At 39.4% G+C, this 15,112-nt stretch overlaps 3 protein-coding genes and 1 long non-coding RNA gene across 4 annotated transcripts in view; 3 read left to right on the forward strand and 1 right to left on the reverse strand.

The window, feature by feature from the left end:
* The window catches only part of LOC135347382 (uncharacterized), a 124,305-nt gene that overhangs the window by 35,174 nt on the left and 74,019 nt on the right, over window positions 1–15,112 (reverse strand). The window lies entirely within an intron of this gene.
* Window positions 5,383–8,816, forward strand: LOC135347597 (uncharacterized). The gene is made up of 3 exons (XR_010398476.1): window positions 5,383–5,483; window positions 7,966–8,338; window positions 8,540–8,816. It is a non-coding gene; the product is annotated as an uncharacterized LOC135347597 (long non-coding RNA).
* Window positions 11,249–12,190, forward strand: LOC135350567 (uncharacterized). The gene is made up of 4 exons (XM_064549728.1): window positions 11,249–11,303; window positions 11,377–11,703; window positions 11,775–12,062; window positions 12,114–12,190. Exons 1-4 carry the CDS (start codon window positions 11,249–11,251, stop codon window positions 12,188–12,190), a joined length of 747 nt encoding a protein of 248 aa, XP_064405798.1.
* On the forward strand, window positions 12,366–13,230 carry LOC135347449 (complement factor H-like). Its single transcript, XM_064545459.1, has 3 exons — window positions 12,366–12,554; window positions 12,618–12,815; window positions 12,874–13,230. Exons 1-3 carry the CDS (start codon window positions 12,476–12,478, stop codon window positions 13,110–13,112), a joined length of 516 nt encoding a protein of 171 aa, XP_064401529.1. The 5' UTR covers window positions 12,366–12,475; the 3' UTR covers window positions 13,113–13,230.

Below are 15,112 nucleotides of genomic sequence, written 5' to 3' on the forward strand. Positions count from 1 at the left end.
GTACATGTAGTTTGACCACAGCCATGGTATATGGCAGTTATACACTAGGGTATAACTGCCATATACCATGGCTGTGGTCAGACAGGTTGTATAAGTAGTATAAACTACAACTGAAGCCTTTGATCTTTGGTGCAACCATAGTACAACAATCCTTATAGAATTATAATGAATGGCATTTTCTTGAACTCCATCCAACATTATAATTGGTGTACTCCAAAACTACAAAACTACATTAATTCCTGTATAATTATAGTGACACCCACTATTAGAATCTAAGTGAGGTGTTTACGTGCCAGAATCGTCCTAAATATCTCCCCTACACTCACCATGTACAGTCTCAGACAATCCTTGTTCACCTGTGTGTGCGTGTGTGTGTGTGTGCATATTTGGAGGGGGGGATATTGCTGAGCTGTATAAGGTGTAAACATAAGTATAATAATGTGCTATACTACTAAAGAAATAGCCATGACGGAGTTTAGGGGATATATATGTAAAGCTCCAGTAGGTTACACAGGCACCATTATCACATGACCACCCACCCACCTTAGTGCCCAGCTCTGCAGTACAGATGCAGGCTGCATGCCTCTCTCTCACTGCATGGTTGGCCGCCTGGCTCTGGGAGATGTAGAAGTCCACCTGCACACACACATAAATTATACACACATCAACATCACAACAACATTGAGTAATAATAGGATAACGTAAAATGTATCTTAAGATAGTCCACATATTTTTGCACAAGATCGTTAGTCTAAGCACACCGTCCATAAGCATCTTTTTTAGGCACTCAAGTAACAATCTAACACTTTACAAAAGATTGCAAAAATCCCATCACTCACTCACCACTTTGTGGATGTGCTGCTCTACCAGCTGCACTCTCCTGGTCTGTGTGACCACCCTCCAGGTCTTAAGAGTAGAGCCTCACACCATTAGTCCCATGCATAGTACCTGAGGGAGAGGGAGAGATAGTGAAATACAGTGGAACAAACAAAGGACGTTAACAAAGAACCTTGAGAAAAGGGACACTGTAATAATAACTTCCGTCCTCGAACTTTCCTCCAAAAACTATAATTATAACCTCCGAAAAAAAAACAACCTCTCTATCATATTAAGTGCCTTAAGTCAATAACAATAGTACAGTATGTAAAATGGTAAGCATCAGTCAACTAATAAACACATCCTGTAGTAGAGTGCATGGGTAGATTTGGTAAAGACTTCAGATTGAATAAGCAATAAACACTCTGATCCCACCACATTAAGTGATATAATTATAGTTTTGGAAAAGGTCACACAACCTACAACCATTAGATAATTATTTACTTACTGTATATAGGTGACTGCTTTTATATATAGCACTGCTACATGTGTCGGTCATCCAGAGCATCCATTATAGTTAATCACTTCCGTCAAGTAACCAGCATTGTCATTGCGACACGTACAAATCTTTAATAGTGGGGAAATGTGATAATAATTGAGCAGGTAATATATGATTATTGTCAGAAGCTTATTCTCAAGAGCTATATAAGAGCCAATTAGACAAAGGCTAACATCTGTATGCTACACAGAAAATAGCCCTAGCTCTGTCGACATGGATGCATGGTTAGCTTTTGTCTTCACACACTGCTTTGTAAATGTACTTTGTTACGTTTGCACAGAGAGAGAAGGCTCACAAAATTAGGCTGAAACTGGAGTATAGCAAAGACCGCAGTAATTATATGCTAGGTGTTCAGGCTGTAAGCAGGATATGAGTATAATTGTGTTGTGTCAGTGATGAATAAGCTAGCAGAGTATACTACTTTTCGTATATTACATGAACCATGCATATAAGTACTTCATTAAGTTGACAATTAAGGTGAGGTGAACGAGTTAAAACCACGCCCACATACGATTTTTCTCCTTGCACATTAATTTTTATGTACAACTTTTGCTGGGTCACTGCATGTTATTTACTAATAGGTGACTATTGTAAGTAAAAAGAGTTCATAGCCTGGTCAAGGCAAAACTAGCATGCATGCATTTGCTACCCGATAGAATTATAGAGTTAATTGGGATTAGCATGCAACAGTATCATATATATATATATAGTTATGCATGTAAACTACTAGATTTTGATGATGACCTGCATGATGTCAAGAGTATATGATATAGAGAGAGTATCGAACGTAGGCATATACTGTACATCAGATGTATGCAGAGAGTAACGTGACTTCCTGTATCTGTCACAAGCTTGGAATTTGCACACTGACCAATCCAAGCGTGGGTGATGTAATCTACTTTCTTGATAGATTACATCACCCACACTTGGATTGGTCAGTGCAAATTGTGACAGATACAGGAGTCACGTTACTCTCCGTATACATCTGATGTACAGTATGCCTACGTTCGATACTCTCTTCTCTATCATATACTCTTGCTGGTGTGTATAGGCCTATAGGGACAAAACAAAAACAGCTGTTGACTGTCATGTGCTCGAAAGCATTGTCAAGTACCGTACTATACGTGTACATATAAGCTATTAAAATAGACATTGAGGGACTGTATACATAGAATTCCTATTATTAATTTTCGATGTTGATGCATTATAGTAACAATTGGTGTGTATAATAATCAACCCAGAGTGCCCACTGCAGTATACACAATGTCATGAGCAATAGTGCACTGGCTGCTTCATAGCTATACAAGTTATAGGTGCACAGTGACAGTTGGGCCTAACAAACAATGAATAGTGGGTACATGGTGTTTTCCTATAATTATATATATTATTCCTATAGGCCTAAAGTTCGAGGTATTATAACGAATAATGGACTTGAGAAACACAGTGAGGGGTAAAATTGTAATCAGTGATTGAAATGAAAATTAATGTGCAATGAGCTATGTGTTAACAGTAATCCTGCCTATATCAATACTAGCCGATGCTATAGACAATGTACTTCTACAAATGTTCCTTAATTATTGATGAGCAGTTATAAACGATAAATCCATACTACATACTTATTATAGTGCTTGGCGCATTAAAAACGATCGATGCAAGTCTAGGCTGCAAGTCAGCAGAGCCTTGCAGCTCTCTTCTCACTCTTGCAGCTACCAATAGCTAGCGTTCTAGTGCAGAGCTAACTACTAAGTAGAGTAGTAACACTCGGCGAACAAGTTTTGCTACGGACTCTTCTAAAAAGGCTGCAATGGCATAAGCAAAACTAGGCATAACTCGAGAACGAAGCTTTATTTTGCAAATCCACAAATACCAATCCAAGAAAACATGACTAGAAGCCTATAGAAACTCTTATACTTACACTTTATTGATCCTTGAGCAGCTGTAACAGTACACACACACACACACACACACACACACACACACACACACACACACACACACACACACACACACACACACACACACACACACACACACACACACACACACACATGCAAACACACTACCGTATACCTCGCTTGCGCATGCGCACCGAGGCATAATAATGTTTGTAGTTTGGACTCTACAGATACTAAAAACTAGATAGTCATACAAGAACATTTTGGAGAGATTCATTAGCGACCTAGGAGAACAATGTATACACACATGCTGGTGGATAGTCCCTAATATTGTTTGATCAGTGCACTATATGCAAATACTATATAAGGGAGGTCATTGTACTACACAGAAAGCTTGTGTGTCAGCAAATGAATCGCATAGTGGACAGTTTTGGTGTCTCAGGTGCATCACAGCAATGATGTTATGAAAGATTTAATTTGATTGGCGATCTACAGTAAAATTAACCAAATTGCCAGATTTAAATTAATTTCCAGTTATACTGTAGCACTGACAGCTATTTTGCATATTAGCAGCAAAAATTATTACTCTAGATCTATATCATTGTCATTACTATACAGTCTAGAGCCCAAAATGGATGGACATGCTAAACAATAATTATTATCCGACTAGAAAAACATTTGCAATGTGAAAAATTGCTAGGATTGGCCAGGGGAACCACAAAAAAGCGTGGGAACAAGAAATCAGACGAGAGCATAACTCCAATCCGTTACAACGTCAATCACATGTATACTGGTAGTTTTCCCATGTTTTCCCAGCCAATATGCCACGCAATTTTTACTGGTGGAGTGATGACCAATCCCTATATATATTTATTATACATCCATTTTAGAATGTGGGGCACATAATCATGATGATTTGTGATGAATTGATGTTCCTAATACATGCAGTGTTGAGCACAGGTGCACACAGTCCATCCATGCGTAGTAACATGCACGGACCGTACTGGTGACTGCATGGAATGATGTGGTGGATGGAAGCTGATAGGTGGATCTGGAACACAGTCTATTATTTAATATACTATGTATTGTACATGTTCATGACGTTGTAACGGATTGGAGTTATGCTCTCGTCTGATTTCTTGTTCCCACGCTTTTTTGTGGTTCCCCTGGCCAATCCTAGCAATTTTTCACATTGCAAATGTTTTTCTAGTCGGATTCCCTTTCTTTTTCAGTACAGTTTACGTATCATGACATGCATAAGTGGAACGTTAAGAGGCAGTACAAGAAGAGAAGACAGGACTAATCAGATATCTTCTAGAATATCTCTGGACTAATAATTATAGTATAATGAGTAATAATTTATTGCTTGATAATTATGTTGAATTTGCGAATCAGTATTAAATGACAGCCATTTTAAGAGCATGATATCTAGCCAGTGCATATAGCATGCCTTTCAGAGAAAGGGAGCTAGAGCTGAACAGTGTGAAGAAAAGGAACACCTCAGGCTCTGGAAAAGCACTGCTGCACTGATTTTAGGCGCACGGTTTATTAGCCACGCCTATCTATTATTATTGGCCACAACACAATTGCTGAGTCATTAAAGATGGCGGAATTGTCTAGGTAAGAGAAATAGAGACTGAGAGGTCATCTGCCTTGTGGAAGCAATCGCAAATCTGAAGAAGCGCTTTGTAATCCAGGTTGTAGTCGTTTGGAAACCCTGTGCAGAATGTCCTGGAGATGGCTGTACTTGGAGTAAATGCTGGGCAAGAAACTTACTTACTTACTTACTTACTCACTTACTTACTTAGTCAGTCAGACAAAGAGCGGTGAAACGTCGAAATAGTGCAATTTTTAAAATGAAAATATTCATTCATTAAAATGTTTATGGATTATGAAATGAGAGATACAAATAGAGAAAAGGCTAAATAAACTATCTGTTCAGCCAGTTTCTTGATGTGGCCTTTCCCTGCAGAGATAGAACAGTTTGAACATGAGTCAAAATAATTGAAATATTGCTAAACACAGGCAAACCCACTGCCAATCCTATGTAAAACCTACTGGTTTTACTAATAGCAATATCAACAGTATTGCCTAATTTGATGTGTATAGTTATATAGATAGATACACTCACCTCTACTTGAACATTAACATTTTCTACTGTGAAAGTTAGAACTCTTTAGATCAAAGTGTACATGATGACAGCAACATGTATGGTAAGTTAAACTAATAAGATAGACTTGCTGGATCTAGAATAAGATTGTACATATTAGATCCCATTTGAGCAGGGAACTATGAGCTATAGTACGCGGGTACTATATAGATTGCTCTGGGCTACAAACTACAACATTATAATTATACATTAATTTGTATTGTCATTTACAAGAAGATACACATAAAAAATTAGATGCTTTGTCTAGTAACATAATAATAGAACTAGAATGGAAGAGAGAAGCTCTAGAGTATTTTTTGGCTTTGTTCGAGAGTAGTAGGAGCCGCTCGTTTCTTGGGCAGTGTGCTGTACTTTTTTGCTGCAAGACTGCATGGGGGAAGAGCTGGATGTAGGGAAGTGCTGGGATTCTAGCTTTGGCTTCCTCCTTTGGCTTTGTTCAAGAGTATATAGTATAGGAGCCGCTCATTTGCTGGGCTTGTTTGCTGCAAATTTTAGCTTAAGTGCATGTCTTCATTTCGCTATGTGAGAGTAGTACGAGCCGCTCATTTCTTGGGAAGTGTTGTTTGCTGCAAAACTGTGGGAGGAGCTGGATGTTTTCGTTTTGCAGGTGGAGCTAGGTCCAGGACTATAATTTTGTCCATTTAATAACTGAGGTGGAGAAACAGGGTTGACTTGAATAGAGACCACAGATTTAGTAGAGCCACAGAGATGCCAACTTCAGATATTATAGTTTTCAAAAGAAATTATGCAGTTGCTAGGTTGGCTTGTTTATATAGGTTGACTGTTGCTAAGCTAGTGCATTTCTAGTAGCCAATAGGTTTTGAGATCTAAATCAGTTAGAACATGTGCATTCGTTATATATCTATGGTTATAGTGTCCTCATCCCTCGGGCTACGCCCTCGAGCTTTGGGACACTATAATACATAGATACCTCATGCCCATGTTCTAGAAACTAGACTATTTTGTCCATATTAAAGATATATACACAGCAGATCTATCATAGATATATTAAGTTGATACTGGATTATGTATTAGTTATTGCCCAACATGCCATATATTGCACGAGGGCGCCTGCAATAACTAACTTGTTGCCCAATGACGTCAAACTGGTCAAGTTTTTTCCCTTGTAAAAAGACACGTGTTTTGAGTAAATTTAGTTGATTCATGAATTCCATAGTATAAAAAATTATACAGTATAGGTTTTGTTCCCACAACTATAATGAAAATGTAGTAGCCTATAAATGGGAGGGTGGGGCATAAGTCTCAAAAGTAGTCTGACTTTCTTTCCTAAAATCTACTGCATTTACACAAAGTGCAAGTGCATATAATCCCAGTGCATTATGCCATTATTATAATGCAGTGCAATATAATTATTGTAGTGATGCAACATGCCATTATACAGAGCACTGAATTGCTTTAATCTAGTATAACAGATAAGAGTATTGTGCATGGATAGAGTATATACGTGCGCACAATCCCTTCTATAAGTAATACCAGAAGTTGATCTGCATGTGTTTCGCCTCCAGACCAACCTCCAGGCCAACCTAGCGGGAAATGTTATTACTATCATTCACAGCTCCCCATGCACTGGGACTCTTAGTCCTGTGCTGAGCATCCATGCCTATAGTGTGTGCATCTAGAATCGTTGTGTATGTCACCAAGAGCTTGGAAGCTTTCAAAGGCAGTTTCTTGATAGCCTCGAGACCAGGCCGTTCGTTGTCTGAAAGAACGCCTTGTCAAGTTCTAATGTAGACTTGTCTAATTGTTCCAGGGATTTTTTGTACCGATAATTGCCCGCAACAACCATTATACTTACCCGTGAATATCATTATGATGTGTGCAGCTAGCTATAGTATTGTTGTGTTTGCAGTTTCCGCAATCATGTTCACAACTACTCAAGCCTATACCATTTGCTGATTCAGCTAAACGAGTTCTACATTGGAACTTGACCAGGCGTTCTTTCAACGAACAGCCTGTCACGAGGCTAGTTTTTTGAGTGTTGTATTATCGTTTCAGCTCTATATATTTAGTGGCTTTGTGTATACCTTCTACAAGGAGAGGCTGTGACTACAGTACAACATATTAATGATTATCTCTTTCTTAAAGCTGGGCATTGTATGTAGGTAAAATCAAAGCCACTAATTGGTTATAGGTTGGTAAGTAATTTGCCTTATAATTGGTAGTAAGCTGGTTTTGAAGCAGCCCATTTAGTAAGTTATATCAAGGATTAAAATTAATGTATATAGGCACATGTCTCTTTGTATTGTGACTGTTCCACTAGCCATTGGTTAATACATGGAGCTCAGTAGTCAGTTTATAGCAGTACTATAGCTAGAAGCATGGGCTGGAGGAACTTAAAAAAAATTGTTGTCAGAAACACAGATCGTCAATGCTATTTACATTGCGTTTCCCACCCTAGTAGATATATAAGAAGGGAAGAGGGATGGGAAACGACTATGGTTTAGGCTAGCATCTATACACTTCAAGCAGCACATTTATAATCAATGTACTTCATTGTTGTATAGGTTGTGGTATTATTTGTTGCTACAGTTACAGGTCAGGTGGTTGACATCGCTTCAAATTTAGACGCAGCCGGTCGTAACTTTTCCTGCACTGGTGAAGTTGTCACATACACTTGTAGCGCTCAAGGAACCACCCTGTTTGTACAGTTTCCACCATTAATAAATCAGCAAGCATTCATTAGCAGTGATCCTGTTCCTGATGTTCAGATATTCCCTACTGCTCTGAATGTTATTCTGACCCTGACAAGTGGAATGCCCAATTTTACTGCAAACCTGCAAATCAGAGTGACAAGTGATCCACAGCAGATGAATTTTTCTTGTTCTACGGACATTTATGGCCCTCAGAACGATTTTGTACTACCACTACTTCATGAAGGTAAGTTGTCATACCGTATATAGCGGGTAATTTTTGTTGGTGCAAATTTCGAAATATTTCGTATTCTAAATATTTGTACAGCTCAGAATAGTGACATAGAACATTATTGCGTAATTTTCAGATTAATGCACAAATTACGAAAATGTCCACCATACAAAAATAACCCGCTATAATAGGTAATTTTTATCCTTTCATATACAGCACAAATTGAACCACCTCTCACTATGACATTCTCTGGAGACACGACAGTATCATGGATCCCTCCTTTGAATCCCCAGTTTGACATTAATTATTATATTGTGAGAATGTACGTGGATGGAGTGTTGTACACGACTAGGAGCTCTCGTGATAATGGTCTGGACGTTAAGTTACCATCTGGAGAAATCACTGCTGATGTTCGTACTGTTAGCACTTGTGGCAGTGTTAGCGCTGCACAACAGTCAGTGGGATCAGTCTCAGGAGGATATGCAAATGGATCAGTCTCCATGTCTATACCCAGTTCACAAAATTGTACGTAATAGTTAGCGCTGAATCAATGCACTCATTTCTTGTATGGTAAAAATATATGCTCTCTCTGTAGCTGGCTTTTTGGTTCGCACACTAATTGTTGTTTTCATCACATCATCGCTGTTATCATATAGCACTGGCTATTGACCAATTGGGAGAATAAAAAGGTACCGGTACTAACGGATTTGTAAATGGAATTTGTTTTGGGTGATAGTTTTTAATTAGGTTGCTGTGTTTTTCTCACTGTAGATTTGAAGAGACTCTAAAATAACATTTTAGTTAACATGTATAAAATACAGTTTGTAATATCAAAATTGGTCGTTTAGTGTCTATAAACTGTTGTTTAAACTAGAGTAATTAATAATTTAACGTATCATTGATTCGGGGTAGGAGCACCAGGTATACGCCATGGTTAATAGAGAAAATTAACATTCTTGTTTTGCGTTCTTGACCTTTGCACCGTACTTTTCATACTATAGGAAGGTTTGTCACACTGACCAGGTGAGTGCAGCTAAGCTTAATATGTGAAACATCAAACAGGACCTTCAGAGAAAGGGGACACTTAATTAATATGGACAGTGTTTCTGTGTCAAAAATGTCCTGTAAAATCTCTAAGGATAACCTTGATCTGTAGATCTGTCATAAATATTATTACCTCGTGGCTGGGCAGTGTGGGTAGGTGTGGTTGTCTGTCCTCTAGGGGGTGGACCAGGAACTCCCTCGTAGCCATGACATACACACCTAGGAGAAAGGAGTTAAGTAAAGAGTGGATAAATGTCTCAATGCTTGATACAGACTGTGACTCAGCAATTTACACAAATCTATATAATTATTATGCCTCGGTGCGCATGCGCAAGTGAGGTATACGGTAGTGTATATAGTGTGTTTGTGTGTCTATCCATCTGTGTAGACTGCTACAGCTGCTCAACGATGAATCAAGTGCAAGTAAGAGTTTCTATAGGCTTCTAGTCATGTTTACTTGGATTTTAATTCGTGGATTTGCAAAATACTGCTTCGTTCTCGAGTTATGCCTACTTGGAATGCCATTGCAGCCTTTTCAGAAGAGCACGTAGCCAAACTTGTGTTTATCGAGTGTTGCTACTCTACTTAGTAGTTAGCTCTGCACTAGAACGCTAACTATGGTAGCTGCAAGAGTGAAAAGAGAGCTGCAAGGCTCTGCTAATGCATGCCATTAACTTTAGACTTGAACTTTTGGCTATTGATCGTTTTTAACAACAATCATGGTACGTGGATTATTACACACTCTTTGAGTTTGCATGCAAAAATGTTCATCATAATGTCAGAGTGCATGTATACAAGCTTTTAGTAGCTTTATGTTATGTAGCTTTGGCATCTCCACCGAGGCATCAGCACCTGCGGTGCTTTCATTGTATATAGTATTATACATGCAGTGTACGAGATAGCTGGCTGCTTGCATGCATGTGATGAGATAGCTGCATGCAGCACATTATTGAACTGTACCTCTAAGATGGCCGATGAGTGGGCGGCTGTGCTAAGTCTTTACGTTATGAAATGGCTCTTAGTGTAAAAATCTCAGAGGTACGTACGGTCAATCAACGATATGACATTATTTATAAGTAAAACTCTGCCTTGGCACCACAAAAATACGCCTTTTCATAAGTGGCAAAAAAATTGCGCAAGTTTCCGCTTTTTATTTTTAGGATGACCGAGGTGACACTTAACTTATGGTGGCAGCGTAATTAGATACATCAACCTACGACAGCTGGTTTCTACGTAAGTTTTATATATACTCACCACAGTGCCAGACACATTTAATCTATCTCAGGATCTTCCTTTTTCTTGCATGTGTCACAGCCATGCAGCCATAAGTCAGTAAGTTCCTTCTTTCTAGTTCAGCAATCAATTAATGCCTATGCGGCTTTAATTCGAGGAACTTTACTATAGCACTAGATCTACATGGATGATGGATCCCTGCAGGCTTGCTGTAGTGCTATAGTCCACTCCCAGCATATCAGTGAGTGATGTGTATCACCAAAAGTTCATGGTATGACCTACCGCTGTATACTCTGCACTTTGTCTGCATAGACTAAAAACATTATAGCTTTACGCTTTACTGCCTCGGTGAGGTTCGTTCATGGTTAAACTGTCGCCTTGTTTATAATTACGTATGTAAAGTTAATATAAATATAACTACTTTTACAACACTCTAGTTGTAAGACATATGAGATTTTTGGATTATATAAATGTCTGGTTTAGCGCTCTAGTTCTGGACTGTCTATATATAGTAGTCGACTAGATATTGAAAGTGTCTAGACTATAAATTATGTTGTTATAATGATCTTTATCTATTGTTCTAGTTTAATCTGCACACCAGCAGTCAATTAATCAGTTTAGCATTATTTATTAGATGCAGCAATTGCAATGCAGCTACAAACAGTTATTATTTGCAGCACCCAGCTGTTCGTACTGGCTGCTGGTGAGTGTTGCATGTGTGCATGTGGCTAGCTAGCTATATAAAACTTGAGCTATATACATTTACATTTTGGCAGCCACTCTGACATCCACTCCCACTGTGGCCTGTCCTGGTGACACTGTCACCTTCACCTGCACTCTGCCTGGTAGTCTCATACGATGGAAAGTCACTCCTCCAAAAGTTCAAGGACCTTCGTTTAGATTGACTTTAATATTCACCGGTAGTGGAAATGTCGCTGTGACTGAGGGTAATCCAGCATTCCGTGGTGTTCTCACTGATTCCAGTAGAGGAATGCTCACTGCCACTCTCACCTCACTGTCTGAGGCCTCCATTGTAGAAGGTACTATGGCGTTGTGTGAGGGAGCAAGCTCACAAGAGGGTCCTCTCACTATCACTGTGGCTGGTGAGTGACTGATGGAGTGCATACATGCATGTACACATGCACTGTCAGTTTATCAATACAATCATGCACAGATTCACCCTCCCCTCCACTGAATCCAAGGGTGTCCTCCTCAGCCCAAAATCAACTCAGCTCCTCTAATATCAATCTGGAGTGGGACCTTCCCTCCTCTACTGGTGGTGTGTCTGTCAGCTATGTCCTCACCATCTCTCCAACACCTCTCTCCGGGTCACCAGTCACCGTGGAGACCACCTCAGCACAGATAACTGTCTCCTACAACACTCCCTACAATGTGACAATAAGAGCTGTCAACTGTGCTGGAATGAGTGATGATGATGTGATGATTATGATTCTTCCTATTGGTTAGTTTCTATTATAGCTGATCTCTTAGTGTATAATATTGTTTGCTGCAGTTACCTGCCCCTCCAACCCAACACCTGCGAACAGAGTTACCATCAATAGTGCTCCGCCACTGCCTGCACTAGTATAGGATCAACACTGAGCTTCACTTGCAATGGAGAGACAGTACCAGCAACCTGTGAGAATGATGGACGGTGGTCACCTGATCCTACCCGTTACGTCTGTCCCTCGGGTAAATTAATGGTAAATCACTGTCATGAATGTTACTATATAGCCCCTCCTCTCAGATGTCACCTGTGGCTTTCCTGTCGCACCTTCCAGAGGCAGTGTGGACGTTAAGGATCGGACATCACCCTTTTCGATAAACTCAGTGGTAAACTTATATTGTGACAAAGGACTATTCCTAGCTGGTGATATGTCCAGTACGTGTGAAAATGTGGGTGGAGTGGGAACTTGGAAGCCGGACACGAACATCACATGCAGAGATATGCCTGGTGAGAATGCCATTGGCTAAACTTTTTGTGTGTATTATACATCTAATTTACGTTTCACCGCAGTCAACTGCTCTCTACCCAAAAAGCCATCCAACGGAACTATAGTGAACTATGAGAGTTTGAATGAGACAGTGTCGGAGGGAACAGTGCTGACTTACCAGTGTGACAATGGACTCTCACTGACTGGACCCAACACCATCACTTGCACTAATGCTGGTGTCTGGAGTACTGAGCCTGAGGCAATCGTGTGTGTACTTGAATGTGAGTAGCGCATTTGTTAACGGTTGATTTCCTATCAATTTGTTTACCTTCTCCATAGATTATATTTCCGCCACCTTATCCACTGGTGCTGCTATCGTTATAAGTGTGATCATCACTTTCATTGTGACTCTAGTCACTGGGTTCCTCACTGGACTCTTAGTGATGCACCTTTGCTCCCGTAAGAAGGCAGCTGAAGGACAAGCTAACGTAGGACCCACTGTACCAGCTGGTCCTGTTTATGAGGAGGTGTCACCCAAAATGGAAATTGAGCTATATAGTAACCATGCAAGCATATGAACCAGTGTATACGTAGGACTTTGAAAGTTTAACAGTGTCTGCATAATAATTTATAGCTTATCAGTTGTACATGCATAATTATAGCCAAGGTTTTATATAATAGCAACTTTATTCAATCATCGTGTCTGTTGTTTTATAAACGATTATAATATTAACACTTGAGAACTGAATGTAAACAGTAGCACAAATCAATGTATACATCTCAACCATCACAACAATCATGACAATGCCTGTGTCAGCAACAATTATATGCAGTTATCGTTCTGTTAAAATGTGTTCAGGAATATAATAATAATAATTATGTTTGTTGCCCAGTGATTTGGCAGATCAAAGCAATCCAGTGCTCAATATATTATGGCATGGTGCATCACTACCATAGCAACTATATATATTGCACTGCATTATATGGCATAATGCACTGGGATTATATGCACTTGCACTGTGTGTAAATGCAGTAGATCTCTGTAAGAGATATCCATTTGGGACTTATGCCCCACCATCCCACCCAATAATTCATTTGGTCCCTTTTATTGGCTACTACTTTTAAAAGTGGTAAGAAAACCTACTATGGAATTCAGCAAAACTAATGAATACACTAAATTCCTTCAAAACACATGTCTTTTATTTACGATTTATATGACCAGTCAGACGAGTTTAACGTCATTGGGCAACATGTTGCACTCTGCATGGCTGGGCAATAATTATATACAGCACCACATGCAGTCAAAAGAGTATAATTAACATGAATGTTAAATGTCTCCATGCATATGCTGATGATTGCAGCAAGGGTATAGAACACACACTCATGCATGCATGCACAGATCTAGAACACAGTACATTGGGTACAAAGCTAAGTAACTTCTAGCCAGTTCTAGGTCGATTGTTCTGGATCGTTACAGTTCCAGTGAATTATACTATATCAGGGGGCATGTGATTCATATACGGATGGTCCCAGAGCCACTTTGTAGACTTCTGTATGCATGACCACCATGCACATTACCACCATACTATACCAAATTATATTACCTTTATCCCATACCCCACTGCATGCACCATAAACTTCTAGTACACAGTAACAAGTATACATTACACACCATAATTATTAGTTACAATCTTTACTTTAACATGCAGGAAAATTGGAACTTTAAAACAACTCTATACACGGTAAACACAACAAGCACACCGATAACAATATGTAATGCCAATACTGACAATAAACTATAGGTACTATAAATTATATTAGCACTTATAGCTGGAGTATTGCTGACTCAGCACTTTACAACCCTCATAAAGAAACAGTGTAGCTCCGCTTTGCAGGGTTGCCTGATTCTGGGAATTTCTCCACTCTATACTGCATTCTATCTAGATTGTACTCAGCTTGTGTCAGTTAGCTCTAGCTGTGTAGTTTGGCAAAAACGGGCCGGGATCGGTACGTTCTGGCGCAAATCAAAAAATTAAAGTTATCACTGCTCGGACTGGAAGCGACTTGGCCTATCCACCAAGTTTTCGCTGGATAATAGTCCCATGGCCATCTGTTAGTGTGTGTAATTAGTTTGAATCAGTCTTGTTTTGTTCGTGCGTTACACGCCCTTTTACCTGATGCACTTTGTTGTCTGACGGAGTTCGGCGACTTACTCTATCTGCTGCTCCACAGCAGTGTGAGTTCTCAAGATAAATGCCAGTAATTTGGACCCCATGCCAGTTATTGGGGATATGTTGTTGCTGCTTGAAAGAGAACTCAGTATACATGTCTACAGTTCCAGTGTGGAAACAGGATGACATTGTTGCATGGTCATGGTCCTAAAATACTCACATTTCTTAGCAAGAAGACTGCTGTAACTTCACTATATATATAAACTATTAGCTAATGTCATGTGTGCATGCACAGTTCAGATTCAGTCTGCTGCAGTTCACTGTTGTCTCTCACTCACTGTCGTGTGACGACAGCAGTCCACTTGCATTTTCCAACATTTACAATAATTATTAAATTATTAAATGTT

The sequence above is a fragment of the Halichondria panicea genome, chromosome 1 (genome assembly GCF_963675165.1).
Source record: "Halichondria panicea chromosome 1, odHalPani1.1, whole genome shotgun sequence".
Classification (NCBI taxonomy): domain Eukaryota; kingdom Metazoa; phylum Porifera; class Demospongiae; order Suberitida; family Halichondriidae; genus Halichondria; species Halichondria panicea.

Coding starts and splice junctions, on each gene's coding strand:
- LOC135350567 (XM_064549728.1), top strand. CDS start 11,249: ATGCAGCTACAAACAGTTATTATTTGCAGCACCCAGCTGTTCGTACTG. Junction 11,304..11,376: donor GCTGTTCGTACTGGCTGCTG/GTGAGTGTTGCA, acceptor ACATTTTGGCAG/CCACTCTGACATCCACTCCC. Junction 12,063..12,113: donor GATTATGATTCTTCCTATTG/GTTAGTTTCTAT, acceptor TGTTTGCTGCAG/TTACCTGCCCCTCCAACCCA.
- LOC135347449 (XM_064545459.1), top strand. CDS start 12,476: ATGTCCAGTACGTGTGAAAATGTGGGTGGAGTGGGAACTTGGAAGCCG. Junction 12,555..12,617: donor CACATGCAGAGATATGCCTG/GTGAGAATGCCA, acceptor GTTTCACCGCAG/TCAACTGCTCTCTACCCAAA. Junction 12,816..12,873: donor AATCGTGTGTGTACTTGAAT/GTGAGTAGCGCA, acceptor CCTTCTCCATAG/ATTATATTTCCGCCACCTTA.